This window comes from Chlorocebus sabaeus, chromosome 20 (assembly GCF_047675955.1).
Source record: "Chlorocebus sabaeus isolate Y175 chromosome 20, mChlSab1.0.hap1, whole genome shotgun sequence".
NCBI lineage: Eukaryota > Metazoa > Chordata > Mammalia > Primates > Cercopithecidae > Chlorocebus > Chlorocebus sabaeus.
Genome location: NC_132923.1, coordinates 16,569,871 through 16,591,410, shown reverse-complemented (window position 1 = coordinate 16,591,410; position 21,540 = coordinate 16,569,871). Strand labels below are relative to the sequence as shown.

Below are 21,540 nucleotides of genomic sequence, written 5' to 3'. Positions count from 1 at the left end.
TGAAATAAGAACTGCTTTGGAAATCAGAACCTGGGTTCTAGCTCTGGCTTTCCCATACACTAACCATATGGTCTAAAGGAATTCCCTTGAGCTATTTGAGACTGATTATTCTCATCTGTAAAACTAAAATAATGTAACCAGCCCTCCATTCTTAGCAGAGTTCATTTGTGGCTCAAATAAGACCATGTCTATTAAGGTGATTAAAATCCGGAAAGTATTATTTAATGTAAAATATTATTTTATAATAGTACAATTCCCAGTCTAAAAATCTGTGAAACAGAAAATCCTTACCATCTAACCCAGAAACGATAAATGATTACATTATTGAAATTAGATCACAAACACCTATATTATTATTAGATCCATTCCTCCAGCCCAAATGGGGGTGGTAAGTATACATTGTTAGACCAGTGTAACTAACTTCAACAACTTTTTGTTTTGTTCTGTTTAGTAAATTCACCCAAGAACGCATTAACTTCAACAACTTTTTAAAAACAATTTCCACAGTCCTCTCCCTGTGTCTCAACCATGCTCAGGAATTACAAGTACAATAATCTCCTCAACCTCCCCTAGCCTTCTCTAGCCCAGAAATCTGACATAGGCCACTTCACATGCCTGATTAGATAAGCTTTCTCAATGCTGAAAACCAACTGCTTCTAACATTTCAAACCTGATTTCCATGAAGACTCAGGGGTGAAAGATAGAAACAAATAATCCAACCAAATAAGTTCCTCCTTATTGAAAGAGTTCTTCATCTTTAATCTGAAATCCTAAATAATTTTTCTATGAATCAATTGCTTCTGAGATGAGAGGTACAAGACACTACAAACTATGACCACACAAAAGATTTTTAAAAGCTTTTGATTCACAGTGAGTTAATCTACAAACCTGAAGTTACTAGACGATAGTACTTTTAGTCTACACTTTAGGTGATCCATAATCTTGCCTTGGCCATGGAGCAGAACCTAAAGGGAGTCATTAAAAGAAACTGAAACAAGAAGTTCTAGAGACAAATGTTCCCAGATTATATATTTCAAAGGAGGAATTACCATGAAAGGAATGAACTTGAAAGTTCAGGGGCCCTTACACTCAGGTGCCTATTTTGTGCCAGAACCACGAAAGCACAATTAAATATGCTGCTTTCAATCTTTACAAACAATCCTGCAAGTCAGATATTACTATTATTCCCATTATATAAATAAGGGAACTGAGACTTAAAGAAGTGGCTTGTCTAATATTCCTAGCTAGTACAAATCAGAGCTCAGTCTCTCTGATTCCAAAACTCACCAGCTATGCTAAAGCAAAAATCAAAATGTAGTAAGGAAGGGTATCTAATAGTCATTCTGAGAGATAATTAAAAATCAACAATGTTTACTGTCACTTATCTCTTTTACCGTCTTTAGTATCCCTTGGCATCCTCTCTTTCATCATTCAACTACTGACTAACACAACTAAAACCTAAGGAGGAAGTCCAGTATGTTTGAAAGAACCCACATGTCTGAACATGCAGGTGAAGGACTGCGTTTTAAAATAGCAGGGATAATCTAAGATTAGGTATTGGTGTCAAACACACTTCTCTTATCTATTAGTATAGATGACCACCTGTTTTCAGTAACAAAAGAGATGGTAATAAGAAAAAAAAAAATCCACAGAAGAGGAAAAAAACAAGGTTGTCTTTATGCTTATTCTGTAAAGGTATGTGTAGAAATGCTACCCACAGTTAATTCCATAGTTCCCAAGCTAAGACAGGTTAGTACTGGGTAATTTTAATAATTGGCTATGTCCATTGTTCAGAGGCTGAGGCATTCCAATCATTTTACATGGTCTCTTACACCACTTTCAGAATGGTACTTTCATAAGAACACAACTGTACAGTCAAGAAAAAGCTATTTGTAACTAAAATGGCTGGCATCAAACATTTCTGAACATAAATCTGGCTCTGAATTGCTAGTTTCTATCTCTCTCAATTTTTTATTTAAAAAAAAATCCGCACATTCATTCCTGGTCTTAATCTACTAAATAATTTCTTTTTGGATCAAAAAGTAACAGGAAAGAATGCTAACCAACTTTCCTTGGATTACAACAAACACAAATCCATTCTTCTTCCCAGTTACAAAAAGATTTAAAAGAACTACAACTCTTCAAAATGGAAGTTTGCAATTTAGATCATTCTCCTATTATGCAAATGCTCATTCAGAATTAAAATATTGTTTTAAAAAGTAAAATTTAAAAAGCACAAAATGTTTACATTAAACACAAAATTACGCTATCTAACAGACTACAGGATTCCACCAGACAATGGCATTATTTATTATGGTTAAGTATGTTGGCTTTGGATCAGGAAAGAGGGGTTCCAGTGGCTGCTCTATACCACTGACTGGCTAGATCATGATCTGGATGAACATTCCTTAACTTTTCTGTAAACAAGAATCCTAACATTTATTTTAAGGACTAAAGGAAACAAGTAAAGTATTTTGTCCCCAAGCATCTGTCACATAATAAACACTCAGAATATGGAAGCTATTGATATTCACATAAACTTCATGAAAACAGAAACTTTCGTCTGTTTTGTTCACTCTATTAACAAGGAGGCATGACTTGATCGGTGTTCATGCAAATACTTCCAGTTCCTCCAAAGTGGCATTCATATTTATATTAACTACATCCAAATTCTTCTATCCTTCGTGTATACTTCTCTTTTACTATAAGCAGCTTCAGCTACTTTTATGGAAAGATTTAAATTATTGGAAAATATTTTAAGGGTATTTAAGTTAACATATGGACCATTTACATATTCTATAAACTGTGTGCTTACACATAACTATAAATATCTCAGACTGTAAAAGAAAACCTTCCATAGTGTTCCCACAATGGAAAAATAAAGTCTTAGAAATAGTTATAGAGGGAGCAGAAGGGAGTGGCAGGTAGAGGATAACTTACTAAATCTGCAAAATAAAATTTGGAATTTTTTCTTAAAACAAAACAAAATAAAAGCCTGACAACCATTTGTTCAAGGTTGCCAAAACTTGAGAAGAAGCAAACTGTCAAGGGAAACAAATGTTAAAATATAAAGCCCTTTTCTGAGAAAGTAACTCCACCAGTCCAGGCTAATCCAACTCTGAATCACTAATGACACCAGACCTGCCAGGTTGTCTCAACTACTACGAAGAAGTCCAAAGGGACAGGCAGAGGTTCACAGGCAAATTATTTTCACTGCTGTCATTGAAATTTTAAATATAGACACACCTCTCCCCTCCCAACACCCTTTCTACTCTTACTGTTGTTGACTCTGGCACTAACCCTATCAGACCTCAAAAAACAAGGGCCGACATATTGATACATAATTTGAGTACTGAGCATAGTGGAAAAATCACTTGACTAGAAGTCAAGAGATTGGATTCTGGTCCCAACCCTGACTCAGCTCTAGGTACTTGGGCCAGTCACTTTGCTTCTTTGGTTTTCTCTTTTTAAAACAAGGATAGATTAGATGGGTGGTTCCCAACCCAAGAACCCAAAATCTCCAGTAGCCCCTGAGGTTGTAATAAAAGATAATGGGATATTTTTATTATTTCAAAATGTCTAACAGAGATAGTTCATGAACTGCTTTAAGGCTAATTAAAACACCAAGTATTTTGGCTTCACATTAGTATTCTGCATGGTGACACTGGATGGCATATGATTATGTTTGTCATATCATAGGAGATTTGGAAACAAGAGTGTTAGACCTGATACTGTTATCAAAGCTGTACCTTAGAAAATCACAATATCTGTACTAAACATAACACCCAACCACAAATGTGTGGTTAATAAAAAATGGGAAAATGATTTAACACCTATCAATGCAATTTGCATAATACAAGCATACCTTTGTGATATTGTGGCTTCAGCTCCAGATCATCGCAATAAAGCAAACAGTACAATAAAGCAAGTCAAAAAGTTTTTGGTTCCCAAGGGCATTCAAAAGTGATGTTTACAGTATACTGTAGTCCATTAAGCATGCAACACCATTATGTCTAAAACATAATGCATATATCTGAGTTTAAAAATACTTTATTGCTAAGAAATACTGACACAGGGACATATAGTGAGTATATGCTGTTGGAAAAATGGTGCTGATACATTTGCTCGACATAGGGTTACAACAAACTTTCAATTTGTAAAAAATAAAATAAAACAAAATCTGTGAAGCACAATAAAAGGGAACACACAATAAAATGAGGTATGCCTGTAGATATAATCTCCCCAAACAGAAAGTGAACCTCATTAAGGGAACAGACTCAAATGCAAAACCTTTAAATATTTATTAGATCACAGGAAACCAGTGAACAATCCACAAGCTGCAAAGATGATGTTCCTATTTCCTCATGAAGGTTCCCAATCACTCATCCACTTTTGATTAAAGAAAAGTGAATGTACCAAGAAGCCAGTCTATACTGCAACATAAAATAACACCACTACCAACAATAGCTACTATTTACTGCACTTTTACTATGTGCCTGGTACTGTCCAATGAATCTAACATTTATTAACTGATATTATCTTCATAACAACTCCAAAATATACTGCTACTATCTTTATTTTTAAAATAATAAAATTGAGGCACAGCATGCTTTAGAAACTAACCCAAAAACACGGGGCTAGTAAATTTAGAGCAAGGCTTGTATGTATTCCAGCCTTCTCCCCACCAAAGCTGGCATTTGCCTTTCAAAAAGATATCTCCATAAATACAAACAGGAATGTTCCCAAGCAGAACCCAGAGGAGAAGGGCCAGCGCTCCGGAGAGCAGTCCTCTGAAGAGTTCATCACTGTGGCCCGTTCTGGCTTAAAGACTCATCCTTAACGGGAACTCCCCTTTTTTACCTCCAAATTATATTTGCCTGTCCTGGTAACGGAAATCAACTGACAGAAGGTTAAGAGCCATCAATGTATCGGTCAGTTAATGTCCATCCATTTCTTACTTATTCAGAAGATAGAAAAGAGTCCTAACTGGTTGATCCTTCATAATTTTCAACAAAAAATTAATGTTGAATTAATTTTTACTTATACATATCATAAAAATAGGCATCTGCAATATCCTGGAATGAGTGAGAGTTACGGAGACAGATCTAGCTCTGAATCTCGACTAAGCTACTTATTAACTGCATTATCCTGAGCATGTTAGAAACCCTAGTTTCCCCAAATACCTACCCCTGTCTCTTAAGGTTGTTGCAAAGTGTTAAGTGTATGAATGTGCATAAAGCACCATGATTTACTGCAGCAGCCCTACAGCCAGACAGGGGTTTGAATCCTGGCTACACCCCTCACTTACCATAGGCCAACATCCAAAGCTGTGAACCTAAGTTCCAAATTCCTTATCTGTAATGTAGAAAAATATTGTCTACCCCAAAGGATAGCCATATGAATTAAATAAAGCAATATTTGCAAAGCCCCTAGCAGAATGACAGACACATAGTAAAAACTCAAAAAACAAAAAAAAAAATCTGATGTTTAAAAAATCAAGCTGCAAGGACCAGGCACGGTGGCTCATGCCTGTAATCCCAGCACTTTGGGAGGCTGAGGCAGGCAGATCACCTGAGGTCGGGAGTACGAGACCAGCCTGACCAACATGGAGAAACCTGTCTCTACTAAAACTACAAAAAACTAGCCAGGCGTGGTGGTGCATGCCTGTAATTCCAGCTACTTGAAAGGCTGAGGCAGGAGAATCACTTGAACCCAGGAGGTGGAGGTGGCAGTGAGCCGAGATTGTGCCACTGCACTCCAGTCTGGGGAACAAGAGCAAAACCCTGTCTCAAAAAAAAAAAAAAAAAAATGAAAAAAAAATGAAAAATCAAGCCACAAGTTTAAGTAGCAGCTCTGTCACTTATTATGTATGGGGTAAACAATGTATACAAGTCACCTAACCCCTGTGCGGCTCCATTTCCACCAAGTTTGTGAGGATTAAAGGAAACCATTGTGTAAGAATACTCTATAAACTATAAATTTCCACAGAAATGTTGGAGGTTGTTTGATTCTATAAAAGTATTTTTTATATTAATTGTATTTACTGGTCCTTCCAAACACTATCTTTATCTGGAAAAAACTGAGGCAGAGAAATGTTGAGCCATAGAGGGAAGGCTAATGGTTTGAAATGTAGGTTGGAGACAAGGGCTGGGCCAAAATAAATTTAGACCAGGACAAAGCAGAAAATTTCTGAACTCTTCAAAGGAGAAAAATGAGACTACTCATCAACCTATGTTTTTAATCAACAGCTTCACCTGCTGGTTAAGCCTCTCAGTGCAAAGTCTGGGCATAATAATTCTCTTACTTCCTCCCAGAAACAGTATTAGACTTCAGAGTGAGAAAGAACTTCACTATCAAATCTCTTTTCCTATTCATAAATTAATTTTGGGAGGACGCACAGAAACAAAGACCAGTGGACACAAATTTGAGTCTCAGTCTAACTGGCATTTTCTGAACTACCCCATTAAAAAAAAAAAAAAAAAAAAGTTGTAATCCTTCAAATAGGTTTCCTTCCTTGGTTGATCAGAAATGTCCTCATTCCCCAGGTCTCTTCATGCTAAATATGGTAATAGCTGGCAGACAGCCAGCCCAGTAAATTCCAATGATACTTAAGAAAGCATTCATATGGCCTGAAATTACTCTGAACCAAACACTTGAGACCTGCAGGGCTTCTGCATAGAGCAGTTCAGCTGGAGCAACGAATGTCAAAACCAGTGGGGTGCCTTAAAAACACACAAGCTTGGAAAAAAAGCAATCTACTCTTCTTTATTGCTACATTCTTTAGCAACAACATTGATCTCCTACCCACTGTGCACACAGCACTGCACTAGGGCAGTGGGAGGCTGGACGGAGGAATGGAAGAAACAGGTGGTGTCCATGGGTTGCCAAAACAACAGGCTGCTTCAGTCAGTTCTGTCCTACAACTAATCAATTTGGTGAAGGGGGAGAGGATCTTAGTCATCTTGTTCTCTGACCAAGCTAACTGGCTAGACCCACTGTACTGGCTTATCCATTAGGTCAAAGTGTCAGAATTAGCAGTGTGCATGGTAGACATAGCATTAGTCCTGCCTTTCAGGGATGTTAAATGCTTCAAAAATCTTGGCTATCTAGAAAAGGAGGACAGTAGCAGATTACCCCTCACCCACCCAAAATCATGTATTTGACTCCAGAATACACTGCTTTTCTCTAACATATTTTTTTATTAAGTATTAAAGTAAATGTAAATTTCCTGGACACATACAGCGGAAAGCATGCTGATTTATAATACAGTCAGATAAGAACTTTAAAGTAGCTACAGAAAATACCAGTTAACAAATGAATTAACCAATATCATTAGAAACCAAAGGATTAAAAAATAATTAACCTATGAAATGAACAATTTTTATATCAATATTGGTAGCAATTTGATGTTATACACTGCTAATTATTTCCATACATATTGTGACATATTTAAGACAAAAGACTAACACCCTTAATATTTAAAGAGCTTTTTCAAATCAGTAACAAAATAATTGAATGAGTAAGACACAATTTACCAAAATAAGTAGAAAAAAAGCAATACAAACCCCACTGATATGAAAAAACATTCAATATCACTGTAATCAGAGAGGCAAGCTAAGATTAAGTAATATTTACCACTTATCAAATGGTAAAGATTTTTAAAAATAAAACCCAGCGTTGACAATAGTATATTGTGTGTGTGTGTGTATGTGTATATATATACACACACACACATATGTAGGTCTGTTCATAAACTAAATATATATATATATAAAATGGATCAACAGCTTTTCTAAATCTAACGATAAAAGAAACAAAGATGTATACCGAAAAATTAACGGCAGCATGATTGTGGACATTTTATTTATGCTTTTCTAGATTCTTCAAACATCCTTAACTACTTTTTCAAACATAATTACTTTTTATATTACAAAAATAAAAAAACCTTGTAAAGGTGCCAGAGAAAATCAACAAAGTATAAATATGAGTTAATTATGTATAAACAGAAGGAATAATTCTGTTGCTATGTAAACCTACCTTAAACTGTTTCAATGTTTGTTTTTAGTTAAAACCATTTTCCTTAACTCTCTTAGAAAGAACATGTCAGAGAAGCCACTCATATTGTTACTTACTTTAAATAGTAACATAATGCCAAAGACTTGCATGATTCTCAGGATATAGTCTTTTCCCTAAAAATCCTCATGAAGATTAGAATGCGCTTTAAATGTTGTAACAAAGTAAATGCCCTTAATGTTTCTAACTAAAGAAGATCTAGCAAATAAATAAAGCCATATTCACAGCAAATAAAAATATAATAAAAGTAATAATCAAACTATACATGTCCTCAAACTTCAATGTGTCTTGGCAGTGTCTGAACCAAAGCAGGTGAAAGAGAGAATTAAACAAAAATGTCTTTGCTGCTTACCACATTTACCATTTAGAGAAGTTAACATATCAGCACTATCTAGTTTTGTGATTATTCATACTTAGAAACTCAACAGATTAGTGAGTAAACAGTATTCAATTATTATTTGAATGTTGGTTAAGTATACCAATAGAACAACCTCTCCCTGCTAGGTACCAGTTAAAACAGATTACTGAAAATATTTGAGGCTTAAAAACGTCCCGAATCTTCTCACAAAAAAAGATGAAAATAAAAAGAGATGAAAAAGAAGCCAACAACAATTTTTTTTTTTTTTTGAGACGGAGTCTGGCTTTGTCACCGAAGCTGGAGTGCAGTGGCTGGATCTCGGCTCACTGCAAGCTCCACCTCCCGGGTTTATGCCATTCTCCTGCCTCAGCCTCCCAAGTAGCTGGGACTACAGGCGCCCGCCACTTCGCCCGGCTAGTTTTTTTGTATTTTTTAGTAGAGACGGGGTTTCACCGTGTTAGCCAGGATGGTCTCGATCTCCTGACCTTGTGATCCGCCCGTCTCGGCCTCCCAAAGTGCTGGGATTACAGGCTTGAGCCACCGCGCCCGGCCGCCAACAACAATTTTAAAACGTGCCTGCCTCAGAACAAGGCAGTTTATTTTAGAATGTAACCATAGCTTCTTGTACAACACCTTATTCAGCAAGCACAACTGTATTTTAAAGGAATGTTATTTGTTAAAAGACAACATATTTAGGATACAATATCTAACTCCAACCACAATATTATCATCATTTTTCCCTTACTTCACAAAATACACACATACATTCATCATATGAATAAACATATATAAGGGTGAGAGAGCTACTCTTAACCCAGAAACAGGTTCTGCAACACCCATAGATCCAACCTGTCTTTGTGCAACAATGTCTGTCTTGGCAAGATGTTTGGCTGATGTATTCAAATAACCCAGAGTTCTGCTGGCTGCCAGTACCCTGCAGAAGGAACTGACTCGGAGACCAGAAACTGCCCTAGGCAAGCCTCCAGGGAAAGGTGCTTCAGTTCAATGGGAAGAAAAACCCGGCCCCTCACTGCCGGGCCAGAAGACCCAGGGTACCATGGCTGGAGCGACACAGCTGGCTGGAAATGCAAGAGGGGCAAGGGACACTAAGGTGAACCCCCAAAAGCTTGTTCAGTCATATCTAGTAAAGGCCAAACTATTGGGGAGCTAGTAGAACAGGGTTTTGCCAAGACAAGTACAAAAGGGTGAGGGAGATATTAGTATGATTAATCAATGCCACCTGAGGCAGCAACTCTGGGTGTGTCCACACCACACTTCAGTCACTGCCTGGCTGTGACGAGAAGTTCCTTCAGTCACTGTCACTGAGAACTGTATCTTCCGAAGAAATTTCCACCATAACTTGTCCTAGATCGGGCTTGGCATCCGGGACTAAGAACACAGCACTCTCTCTTGCCACAAACCCACTAACAGACATAATAGACACCACAACATGTGCCAAATTTATATTTACACCCTCACCAGACAAAGGGGTTTTTGTCTTTTCCCCAAGCCAAGTTCTAATACTTCTAAATTACAACACAGAAAGAGGAAAATGGCAGACAGCTCACGACAGCAGACAAGCCCAGCAAGGGTGAGCTGGAGGTCGCCTTGCCCTGGTGGTATTAAGACCTGAAGTTTACCCCCAAGACCCTATAGCTCCGAGTCACCCTGACTGCAGGAAACTGCTTTCAGAGAACATAGATAAATGATGAAATAGCTGTATTTCATATTCCTAATTGTGTGCTTATCTGTCTTGTCTCCATGATGATGTCAGCTCCTTGGGGGCAGGACCATATTTTCTACTTGGTCAATGATTCCCACACATCTAAAAGAGTAGAATACCCTGTACTTGCTACCACATGATGCCAAGGGAAACCCACAAATTAAGTGTCACAACACACCACAATGCTCCCCCAATATACCACTAAGACAGCAGAGCTACAAAGATAGTAAATCTTAGAGCCAAGGGCTAGTGATCCTACCAGTGAATTACTTAGAAATCTATATATTTACATACACAAATACAATAATTCCTTTGCTTTTCTTACTCCAAGCTATGGCTTTATCATCCCCCTTTCTTGGCTTTACTCTCCTTTTTAAGGCCACAATGTATGTTCTGCCATACAGACAGTATTCCTCTCAAAAAGGAGAGAGAAGAGAAAAAAACAGATCTACAGCAAACCTCCTACCACTACCAGTGATGCAGTTTGTCCCGTCTCAAGCCTATGAGCATATCCTTTCAGATCTGAAGCCACTTCCTTCTTCCTATCAAGGACAGTAATATCAAGTGTCTTTGTGAGAGGGGCAATCCTGTGCCCCTTCTTGCAGATTGTTTTGTTCTGCTCAAGAGGCCCTAGATTCCTCCTTTATTTTTTCTTATTCCATTTGCTGCAGCAGCCCAGACACCCCAAAAGCATGACTGCCAGAAATGAGTGACCTTTATATCTCTTCACCCTAACACATCTGAGGGAAACTGCTGACACCAAATATGTGTTCATGAGCTAATGAAGCAGAAATCCTCAAAGGAAGCACTATTTGCAACAGCTGAGGACAGAATTCTTTAGTGGACACCAAAAAGGCTGTGGAACTCCTATGAATTCTGTCATCTCAGGTAACATTCTAATGGAGGCATAAGAAATAAGGAGGCTTCCAACAAAGCCATACAACACTAACAGAAGTCTGAAAACACTGGATTTCACAAATTTCTTTTGAGAGAAAACAAACAACTTTACTAACCTTATACCATAGCAGCTTCCTTCTCTGTACTAAGTGAGGCCAGCAAGTAGGAGGCATTTTCAAGGGGGAAAAATGACCACAGGATCCAGTCAAAGCAACCTGTCTCTAATACGCTCAAAAAACAAACAAAAAAACCCAAACACCTTGATTTCCCAGATTCACGCTGCAATGATTCTAAAACTTTCCTAATGTAAGAATCACCTGGCTATTTCTTAAACATACGAATTCCCAGATGTCATCCCAGATGCACTGAATCAGAATCTCCATGAGAACACCTGAGCTATTCTTATCATAAGAGAGGTTAGGGAAACACTGCTTGATAAATGTTATTCTCCCACCAGTGCCCACCTGTGCAGGGAGGTATGAAACAAGTAGGGCTAAGATGCTTTACCTGAGCAATCACCCAAGATGGGGTCATCTTCATGCTCCTCAATGGGTTTGACTCCTTTTATGGAGAGTTGGATGTCAGTTCAGTGAAGTGTACAAATAAGCACCTCTTTGGGTCCCTATCACCTGCACAGGTCTCAGGACTCCGAGACAAATTTCTGAGTAGATGACAATGAGGACAAGTCATGAGGAGACAGATTACAGCTGAATATAAGATCTTTCTAAGAATTAGAGCTGGCCAAAGATGGAATAAACTGCTGAGGCAGAGCTGTCTACCAAAAGAGATGTTCAAGAAGAGAGAAAGTATGGTACCTCTTGACCAGAATGTTGTAAACATCAGATCCAGCATAGGATGGACAGAAAGACTAGATGAATTTTAAAGTTCCTGCCAATGCATAAGTCAACAAAGAGGAAAATTTCAGCCACTCCTTAATTAATTAAAACGGATAGCATAAAAGTCTGTGGGTAGGGTCAGCTTTCAACTGATCCTATCCCTTCAAAGGAAAAAAGAACATAGAAACACACTCCAACTCACTACCAGCCTCTCCCGTAGAATGTTCTAAAGGTGGGAAAGCAGGAGTCACAGATGCTGTGACTAAGACCTGCTGCTCAGTTGACTCTGAATTTGGGGCACATGCCAGACAAGTTCTGTAGCACAGAGAAGAAACGTATGTAGCACAGTCCTGGCCCTTAAGGAGCAAAATCTTGTGGCAGAGACAACTCAACACCATGTGATTCTCTCAAATATTTATTCATTATATTTCACCTTTAGTTTTTGTCAGTAGGGTGTTCAGGGGACTCTCTTGGTGGGGGAAAAAAAAGCAAATACACTTTACTAAATGTACATATTCTCAGTCCAGTACAAGTTTGCAATATCCCACTCAATGAAAATAATCTCAAAAAAAATTATCAAAACAAACACAAACCTAGTTAACTCTAATTTTAAAAATAGTATTACAAAAATGACTAGTACCCAAAATGATGAAATTACAAAAAGGTGTGGCTATTCTGGACAAAATAATAGAAATTGCTGGCCTAGTAATATAGTAATACAGGAAGCAGTGGAAGCAAATTTGAGTGAGACGCAGGGGGTGGATGGCAGTGCCTTTGAAGTGAGATTCCAAAGTCAAAGTGACCTTTATAAATTGCAGAAGTGATCAGAAAAAGAGAGAAAGAAACCCCACACACAAAGAAATTCAAAATTATAAGTTTAAATGAAACATCTGGGGAAGGGAAAAATTTGGTTTTTCCCCAAATGTAAGGTAAGCATGACTCTTGCAAATACTATTTTTAAAATATCTAGGAGTACCACAGTTGTCCAAAATAAGAAAATGGCTAAAAGGAATTGTCCGACTGAACAAATATTTACTGTGTGCCTATTAGATGCCAAGGCATCATGCCAGGTACAGGTGTAGGGGTGTGGGCATTAGAATAAACACATAAATGAAAAGACACGATTCCTTCCTCATGTACGCATTAACAATAAGCACTTGAGGATGTTATAAGAGTTTTTGTGTACATAAGCTCATTTGTACATGAGATGGAAGCAGTGTGGACAATGAGGCACTGGACACCAGAAGACAGGAATTCTAGTCTCAACTCTAATTGGCTCTGTGACCATGAACAATGTACATTAGAAAATGAAGTACCAAAACAGTGGCTCTCCTACAAGGTCACCAAACCAATTAATAACAGACCTGGAAAAGAATTCTGGTCTTCTGGCTCCTAGTTCAGTGATCTGTCCAAAATACTATGCATATGGTAGACTGACAAAGAAAGAAAAGAAGACCTTTTGGTTTCAAGTCATTAGCAGAGAAAGGGGGGAAAACAAAAACAGGAAAATCAGGAAAGGGTAGAAGGAAAATTAATAGTTCAGATTTAGGCATTCTGACTGAGACATCAAGAAAGGAAGCATGTGGCCAGGCGCGGTGGCTCAAGCCTGTAATCCCAGCACTTTAGGAGGCCGAGATGGGCGGATCACGAGGTCAGGAGATCGAGACCATCCTGGCTAACACGGTGAAACCCCGTCTCTACTAAAAATACAAAAAACTAGCTGGGCGAGGTGGCGGGCGCCTGTAGTCCCAGCTACTCCGGAGGCTGAGGCAGGAGAATGGCGTAAACCTGGGAGGCGGAGCTTGCAGTGAGCTGAGATCTGGACACTGCACTCTAGCCTGGGCGACAGAGTGAGACTACGTCTCAAAAAAAAAAAAAAAAGAAAGGAAGCATGTAACTATGGACTGTGAACACAATATAAAGAAAATGGTGTCAAATTTCTTATTATATGCTTATTCAAATCATGCCTTGCAGTTTTTTACTTTAAAATCATTGCAGACATACAGATAAAGAGTCAAAAAATGACATATATGAATGACACAAGAAAAAAGAAATAACAGAAGAAAAGGGAAAAGGAGAGGTGGAGAATTTATAATATGCAAATATATGAAGCCCTTCCAAAGAGTCAATGCAGACACATTGCACCCAGATAAACAGAAGAAAGACATTATATTCTATAGCTCTTACGTTAGCAATTTTAAAATTCCTTCAGTCAGAAGCATTAAACACTGGAATGACTAAGGTCACATTCATTACGGAAATTTCTTAAATTTAGAAAGACCTCATACACACACCTGAAGGTAAAAAAAAAAAAAAAAAAAAAAAAAAAAAAAACTACTGAATCAGTGGGTTGCAACCAAGTTACTTGTCAAAATCACCTGTAAACCTTGAAAAAATATGGATTCTCACACTTACCTTATCAGAATCCCTGGGTGCTGAGTCCAAGATTCATCCCAACAGATTTTGATGTAGCCAGGACACAGAGCTTTTTTCTACCACAATGGAAGAGGTAGGGAGGAGGATCACTAGGAATGGCATCACAGAGTGGGAACCAGATCAATGCAAATGTTGTGGGTAAAATAGAATTTCTGTGGGTGTGATATTTTTAAAATGTATTGTAAGGCTGCTCTGAAGCATCCAAGCATATCCCACTGAATTTAAACATTCTTTAAAGGTCCTGAAGTCAGCAACTACAATACCGGTGAACCAAAAGTTGCTCCTCTATGCCATAGAAGCCTACAGGAAAGGCAGTAGGGTGGGAATGGAGCAGAGAGATCCCAAGAAGTTATGGGTAAATATCTTTTAAATCTAAACATTCAGAAAAATAAGAGAGACTAGGAATAATCACTCTCCTCCCCCACCACCAAACCAAAAAAAGGAATAATAATAATGTAGAAAGAACAAGAAAGTGAAAGGAAAAAGTTTTAGGTTAAAATTCATCTCCATCTGAAAGAAAATTACTCCGATTTTGTTTAAGCAAGAGAAGAATTCAGCTGAGAAATGATCTAGCAGGCAGCAAAATCACGGAGTCACTTCCCATTGCAAAGCAAAAGAAAACAAGGAGCAAGAGGGTGGTCCTGGATAGCTGTTTAGACAATCAGACATACGGGCTGACATCTCCTTGCCTTAGAAACTCCGTGATGTTTAAATTAACAATTGGCCACAAGCCAAACACAGGAACACTCAAAAGTTTAGAAGGGCGTGCTGTAATTGGTACCTTAGCAAAACACAACAATAAATTAAGAGGATTCAAGAAGCCTTCACTGTAGACTCTAAGAAGATTTAAGATTTGTACCAAGAAACAGGCTTCCAAATCTCTTCTATCGCATTAGTTTAGCATCTAAAGAACACCTGTCTAAAAATCAAAACATCCAAATCCTATCCTTTGAGTCAACTTGACTAACACTCAACTTGACTACCTAAACGCTAGCTAATGATCACAGCACCTCAGCACAGCAGAGGTGGAGGGTATAGTTTTATGCACCGAGATCCTAGAATGAAAAAAGCCCTATGTGTCAGAGTAATCCTATTTCTGACATCAGTCAGATTATTTAACACTTAATTTTGCAAATCACTTTACAATCATATGTATTATTCTCTACAACTCTCTAAAGCCGGTTATTCCTTTAGTCCTGCTTCATAGGTGAGGAGACTACATATCGTGAAGATTAAGTTATTCATCAAAACAAATTAATGGCAGACCAAGGATTATGACCCTCAGACTGTCTCATTGATTATACTCATCTCTATCCTAAAGCTACACTTAAAGCTTTCACTCAAAGAAAAAGGAAAAGCAAAAACACCATCATATGCTCTTTATTAAATGTTTCAGAAACAACAGCTCTGCTTCATCATTACAAAGCCTCCTGGTCCACTTCTGAAATTCTTAGTGACCTAGACGTGTACGAAATTTGAACTTTCCAAGAAGTATCTAGTTGGTGCTGAACAACCCACTACTGTTTTCAGGTGATAAATAACCTTGTTCTCTTTTTAAACATCTGCGATTGACATGTCGACTGCCTGTTAACAATGAACAAAGACCATATTTTTCTGAAGCTCATCATCTTCCTAACCTTTTATCTGAAAAAAGATGTAGTTCACGTACTAGTTTTTTGGTGAAGGTAAAAATCTTTGTTCAGATTAGGCTCAGAAAAAGAAGGGGCTCCTTACCGTTCAACAAAAATGCACAAAACACCATCCCACTGGGAGCATCAATCTCAGAAAGAGTAAAACACAGCCTTGGCCCTGAAAGGACTTTATGAACACCTTTAGAGTGTCATCCGTTTAATATACATTATTTTAATTAATCCTATTAGCTGGATAATTTCATCCCTATTTTATTGGTGAGTTCATACAGCAGAGCTGGATTTGAATCCAGGATTACAAAGCAGGGCTCCAAAGCCCAAGTTACTTCCACTATAGAGTCTGAAGAAATGTAGAATCTAAAAGTGTGGGTGGGATGGGGAAGATACGATTTGATTCCCTTTCCTTGGTCCAACCGTGTTAGAAACATCCAACCATAAAGAAGCTTTCTAAGGAAGCCCTTTGAATTAACGTATCCACTTTTCCTCACCCGCCCGTGCCCCACCCCCAGCCATGCCAAAGCAGCAGCAAATGCTGCTGCCAGGTTGGAGGAATTGGTGATCGTCACACCACATTCCTGCGTCTGGACACAGCCTGAAAGAGCAGCAGAGCTCCGCGCCTCGGAAAGAATAACAGCAGTTGAGATTTTTAAATCATGTGCCTCAGCATGCAGCCACACCAGTTGCCCTACTTCTCCTGCCTCCACCTTTCAAAGACACGAGCAGTACACCCGGCTCCTCCGGACTTTCGGTGGGATCGGAGTGTCAAAACTCAGGCGCGCCGCAAAACCCCGTCCCCATCCAAACCAAGCCCACACACCCGGCCCGTGTGCCGCCCCCCGGCAAAGGCGAGGCTGGCTGCGAAGGTGCAGGCCGTTTGGCTTGGCGGCCCTGCCCCCGCTCTCCACGCCAGAATCTGGCATTCCTTCGCTCAGCCCCTCCGAGGCCCGCCGTCGGCTCTCGCTCGACCCCAGGAAACGCGGAACCTGAAGGGCAAAACTGCCCACCTCCCCGCACCCTGACACTAGGAAAAGGGAGTTTCTGAGACTTGCTGCCGGCCTCCCTCCGGCCGAGGAGGCGTGTGAGGGGTCCCGGGCCGCGGGGAGCAGAGGCGGCGGGGAACCCCGGGGGTTGGCGGGGGCGCCACGGGAGGGGCCCCCGGCGATGTCCAAACTTTCGGGAACCCGGCGAGTGGCCTCGCTCTGCGCCGACGGCCGAGCCTGGCCTTCCCACACAGAGGAGGACCGAGGGGGAGAAGGGTCGCCCTAGGTGGCGGCCCCGGGCGCCGCGGACAGCGCCCCTCAGCCGGATACTCACCACGCGCGGGGGCCGCGCGGCACAACCAGAGCGCCAGCAGCGCCCACAGCAGAGCGGGGCGCAGGGCGGGCATCTTCTCGGTCGCCTCCGCCGCCGCCGCCTGGGCAGATCCACATGGGGAGGGGGTCCCAACAGAGGAGCCCCACTCTCTCCTCCCCTCCTCCTGCTTCAAAGGCTCAGGCCCTGGCGCTGCGCTCCGAAGTCCCGGCGCAATTGCCTCGACTCCCCGCGCCCCGAGTCCGCCTCTCCTCCGCCGCCGCCCGAAGTTTGGCTGAAACTTTCTCGGGTGTGCAGCGAAGCAGCCTCGTGTGTCCTTCCGCCTCAGCCGCCTCCTCCCACCGCAAGCCCCGCCCCACTGTCGCCGCGGCCTCGGCCCCGCCGCCTTGGGCACCCAGGGGTTTCCCGCAGGAAGAAGCGCCGGCCCGAGCTCCGCGCGGAGGGATCTACTACGAGTCATCGGTGCCGGCCGCATCTTTCTCCAGCCGCCCCGGGGGCTGCCGCGCCTTCACTCGATCAGGGCTGCAGCGCCTCGCTGGCCGGGCCCGTGCCGAAGGGGCATTGGGGCGGAGCGGGGTGGGGTAGGGCTCTGAACTTCAAGCACTGGAGTTTGCCGGGATCGTGAACTTGCAGGGAGAGGCGGCCCTCATCCAGTGAGGTCTGTATCGCCTCCTACACCCACACATCCACACACTGCTTTGCTAGCTAGAGGAATGCGCTGGAGTAGGACCAGTGCTGTCAAAGAAGGAAAGGGGGCCAAGGCGCCAAAGTCCATTAAAAAGGAATAGAGCCATCACGGAGTGGTGCTGCCCCATTCATTCATTCATTTGTTCATCCGTGTAGCAAGTATTTCTTAAGTGCCTTACTTTGCGTAGCTGTGTGTTTGGCAGTGGAATGATACCAAAGATGCACAAGCAACTTTGAGGACCAAGACTTTGCCCCTGTGGGCTGGGGGATTCGGGGAAGGCTTTCACATAGGAGCTGGGATGAAAGCAGGATCTTGAAAGGTCAGTAAAATTTGTATAAGACAAGGAGACCAGCTAAGCTAAGGATATTCATTGTAACACTGTAATAGCAAAACCTTGAAAACAACATAAATATCCACCCTCAGAGGAATGGATGAATGATGTATGGTACATTTATAAAATGAAATGCAACACACTAACTGAAAAGACTATATTTATGTCAATAGGGATAAAGCTTAAAAACTAGATGATAGTGACAAAACTAATCGCAGAGGGAGACAAAGTATACCATTTATGCATATTGTTTTCAAAACAATACTACACATTATCTGTGGATGCATGTATATAGATATAGATATTAAGAGACTATAACCAGAATAGTAGTTACTTGCAGGGCAGGAGAGTAGGGGGTGTGATCAAGCCTGGGTACAAATGGGCTACTAAGAAAAGAGCTAAAAGTAAGAACAGCAGCAATAGTTGTATGGACATATCATTCCAGGAAAGAGCCCTCATGAAAGCAAAGGTACAGTCAAAAGAGTAAGTAAACGAGTTCTGGCTCTGTTAGCAGTGAGAGGAGTCAAGGAGGGAAAGGGGATTGGAACCAAATTATGCAGCTTTGAATGGCAAGCTGAAAGGGTGGGGAGGCAGCTACCTCTTAGGTCACAGAAAACTATTGAAAGTTTTTAAACAGAGTTGAGACTGATGGAAAGGAAGATTGGTCTGATAATCCTGTACAAAATTGATTGTTGGGAGCAAGAGGTGAACTGGAGCCCCAGGACCAGTCAAGAGTTAGTGAAACAGTCCAGGCACAAATTTAAGAAGACCTGAACTAATGAGGTAGATTTCAGAAGGAATGGATCTCAGACAATGTTAAAGAAAAAGAAAAAAAAAAATGGGGATGTGACTAATTGGATGTGGGAGTTTACAGTCCTGTTGGGATGGGAAATCCTACCCTGACTCCTATAGGGTAAAATTCAAACTTCTAAAAATGGTACATACAAGGCCTTTTCGTCATTGGGCCCCATCTCCTGTCCTCCCTGCCCCTGTTGTGAACTTCACACAATAACAGTATTGACTAACTTGAGATTCCCCCAAACATATCTTGCTGTTGCTGTCCCAGTACCTTCTGTTCTTTTGGCTTGGAATGACTCCTGTAGTCCCCTTCCCTCCTCCTCATAATGAACTTCTAATCATAATTCATCCTTCAGTCCAAAGAAGGCTTTGCCGACACCGCAATAAATTCCTACCCCTAACAGACAGTCCCTCCACTGTCTTCCACTGCCACTTCTTTATCTTACACCGATATTTATTTTTCACACAGGACTCTTTGTATTTCTGTGTTCTCAACTACATTTTGAGGTCCTCATGGGCAAGGACCACAGCCTATTCATCCCCAGTGTCTATCACATAATAGATGTTGAACTAGAATGTAAAACAACACTAAGCAAGTGCAAATCAGTATGGGCATAGACCTATGAAGTTCCAAAACTGTATGTTAGCAGGCACTTACGGTAAGCAAGTACTGTTAGTGAAAGTGGTCACATTGGAATACTAGAAACTCTTTTCAAAAATAGCGTAGTCAAAACATTTTTGGAATTTCTGTTGTGCAAATATGTTCAGAGAAAGATAACACTATTTTTCAGTTGTTTACCCACAGTGTTACCAGTTTGATCTTCCTCTTTACTCACTAAAGATAATTCATAGTGACTTGGCTGCATACAAATTTTAAAAATCACTTGCAAAGATAAGTTTTGTCACTATTAAAATATATTCAGAAGAATATAAGATAGTTATCCCCAAAGAGCAACTCTAGAAGTGACTGTAGCTATGACAACATTATTAAAATAAATGTGCAGGCCAGGTGTGGTGGCTCATGTCGTAATCCCAGCACTTTGGCAGGCAGATACCTGAGGTCAGGAGTTCGAGACCAGCGTGGCCAACATGGTGAAACCCCATCTCTACTAAAAATACACAAAAATGAGCCAGGCATGGTGGTGGGCACCTGTAATCCCAGCTACTCGGGAGACTGAGGCAGGAGAATTGCTTGAACCCAGGAGGCAGAGGTTGCAGTGAGCCAAGAACGTGCCACTGTACTCCAGCCTGGGCAACAAGAGCGAAACTCTGTCTCAAAAAAAAAGAAAAAAAAATAGGTATGCAGTTTCTCAAAGTAACCGTTTTAAAGAAAGCAGCTATTATGTTCACATATAACTTTTGTTAAATGTGTTACAATATGAAACTTACTGCATACATTCTGGTAAGGACAAGAGAAGTAAAGAGTAAATAGTATGAATGGAAGTAAGGGAAAAATATGACTGAAGACATGTTTTAAAGGTAAGTTTTAATAATAGAAAAATATGAATAAGGGCTACCAATTGTTTTAGTTTTAATCAAAACTAAAAATGTACATCTATATCTTTACTAATTTAAACTTACATAAAACTACCTTCCAAAATAAATGCAGAATTGGGCACTTATTTGTTCTCATGTCTGTCCTCTCAGAGCCAATAAGCTGTAAAAAACTCGCACAGGCAGGGACTCTGTCTTATTTTCTGTTTCGCCCCAGTTTCTATCACATAAGTGCTCAATAATATACGTTTTACATAAATGCTGAATGAGGAACATATATATCTATATAAACTGGGGAGCAATGCAAGACTGGAAGAATGTCTTACTGTGTTGGAGAAGTTGAAGAAGAGATTCTGGGGTAGCTATGACGCACAGATTGAGCTACACCACGAATCTCTCCATGTAACCCAGGAACCCAAGGATATGTGATGAGATGTTTGTGGAAGCAGGAATTAAAAGGAAGATTTCTTTTAATAATGCCTTGCAGTTGTGCAGTGATTTAGACGTTCCAGAAACACTTTTAAGTATATTATCTCATTTGATCCTCAAAACAATCGTGGGAAATAGGCACCCCAGTCATTATTATCCCCATTTCGCAGATGAAGAAACTGAGATTGAGCTTTAAGTATCTTGCCCAAGGTTAAATAAGTAATTAGTGAGCTGAGACAAACCCCCCACTATTTCTGTCCTCTTACTCAGTCTCACTCCACTGCCCCTTTGTGCAACAGTGTGAAGCACATCCAAGATGATATTTAGCATGGGGACCTCTGCATAGAGGGACACCAGCTTCCTGTCACTTCCATGTTAGTACAGAACAAGCTGACCCACTGTAACTGGGAAACATAAACAAGTGAATACATTCTTTTAATTTAAAATATTTTTCAGAGCCTGTTCTCTACAAAGCACATACTAGGCTCTGCTGCAATGCAGAAATAAATAAAACCCA

At 40.4% G+C, this 21,540-nt stretch overlaps 1 protein-coding gene across 1 annotated transcript in view; it reads right to left on the bottom strand.

Annotated features, from left to right (window-relative positions):
• NOTCH2 (notch receptor 2) overlaps positions 1-17,773 on the bottom strand; it is a 158,506-nt gene extending 140,733 nt beyond the window's left edge. Inside the window, exon 1 of the mRNA XM_007977333.3 lies at positions 17,287-17,773. Within this exon, the coding sequence (XP_007975524.2) occupies positions 17,287-17,758 (472 nt within the window). The 5' untranslated portion in view covers positions 17,759-17,773. The remainder of the gene's footprint in view (positions 1-17,286) is intronic.
• Between the last annotated feature and the right edge of the window lie 3,767 nt (positions 17,774-21,540).